Source organism: Pteropus vampyrus, unplaced genomic scaffold, assembly GCF_000151845.1.
Source record: "Pteropus vampyrus isolate Shadow unplaced genomic scaffold, Pvam_2.0 Scaffold805, whole genome shotgun sequence".
Lineage (NCBI taxonomy): Eukaryota > Metazoa > Chordata > Mammalia > Chiroptera > Pteropodidae > Pteropus > Pteropus vampyrus.
In genome coordinates, this window is record NW_011889586.1 from 43,337 (window position 1) to 44,307 (window position 971).

Genomic DNA, 971 nt, shown 5'->3' on the forward strand with positions numbered 1-971 from the left:
GTGTATGGTCCAGTGGCAGGTATTTGAGCCCTCAGTTCAATGTGTAGCTATCCCAGCAATTCTTTTGTGGTTGTGGGTGAGTTACTTCCATCTTCGGCCTCCCTTCTCATATAAAATGAGAAGAGTAGACCAGATGACCTCTTCTTGCTTTGTGTAACCTCTAAGCTAATCATGGCCTGTTTTTTAATTTACCTACATACTAATGACACTGAAATCATCTCCTCAAAACACCAAGGTCACTTTCCTGCTTTGTCAATTCATCCTTGCTATTCTTTCCACAGATCAGATTTTCACTGGTTGCATACCGACTTAAAAATTTCTGTACTTCTAAGCCAGGGAGATGCTAACTCCTTGAAATATTTAGGACACCACAAACCTTGACTCACATCTTTCTTTTTCTTTCCCAGGGAAGCAGAGAAAGAGCTCGAGAGGTAGGTATTTCTTCTCCAGCCTGCGCACCCAGGAGCATGAATTAATATCTAGCATTTCTAAATATTGTTTCTCTTTATAATCAAAAGTCTTCCTCTGAAAGAGCTGTTCTCGCTCACTAGGTATAAAATCACCACTCGGAGCACCCATTTCCTTCCAGTCAGGGCAGTCCCTCACCCTGCTGGAGGCCTAGATTCCCTCCCATTTCACATCTTGTCAACCCAAAGCCCCATCTCAATTCACAAACATTTGCCAAATCCTTGCTTTGGATCAGAGATTTGAGGAAGGAGTGAGGTGGAGTTGATATGGTCAATAAGCTACACACCTTACCCTAAAAGTATCCTTATCCACCCAGGGGACTCACCCCAGTGTTACACTGCAAGTCTGCAATGAATTCCCTGTGACTCTGGGAAGCTCTGTCCTACCTCTGGACTTCAGTTTCCTCATCTATAAAGAAAATAGTTTGAACCAGATGGTCTCTAAGGCATCTTAAGCTCAAATTTTCAGTTGTTCTGTGAGTCTGTGGAACGGCCTACAAAAAA

At 42.9% G+C, this 971-nt stretch overlaps 1 protein-coding gene across 1 annotated transcript in view; it reads left to right on the forward strand.

The window, feature by feature from the left end:
• LOC105309621 (ovochymase-2-like) overlaps positions 1–431 on the forward strand; it is a gene marked incomplete at its 3' end in the record, with an annotated part of 16,318 nt that extends 15,887 nt beyond the window's left edge. The window contains exon 8 of the mRNA XM_011385788.1: positions 408–431. Coding sequence (XP_011384090.1) covers positions 408–431 — 24 coding nt within the window. The remainder of the gene's footprint in view (positions 1–407) is intronic.
• Positions 432–971: the final 540 nt, after the last annotated feature.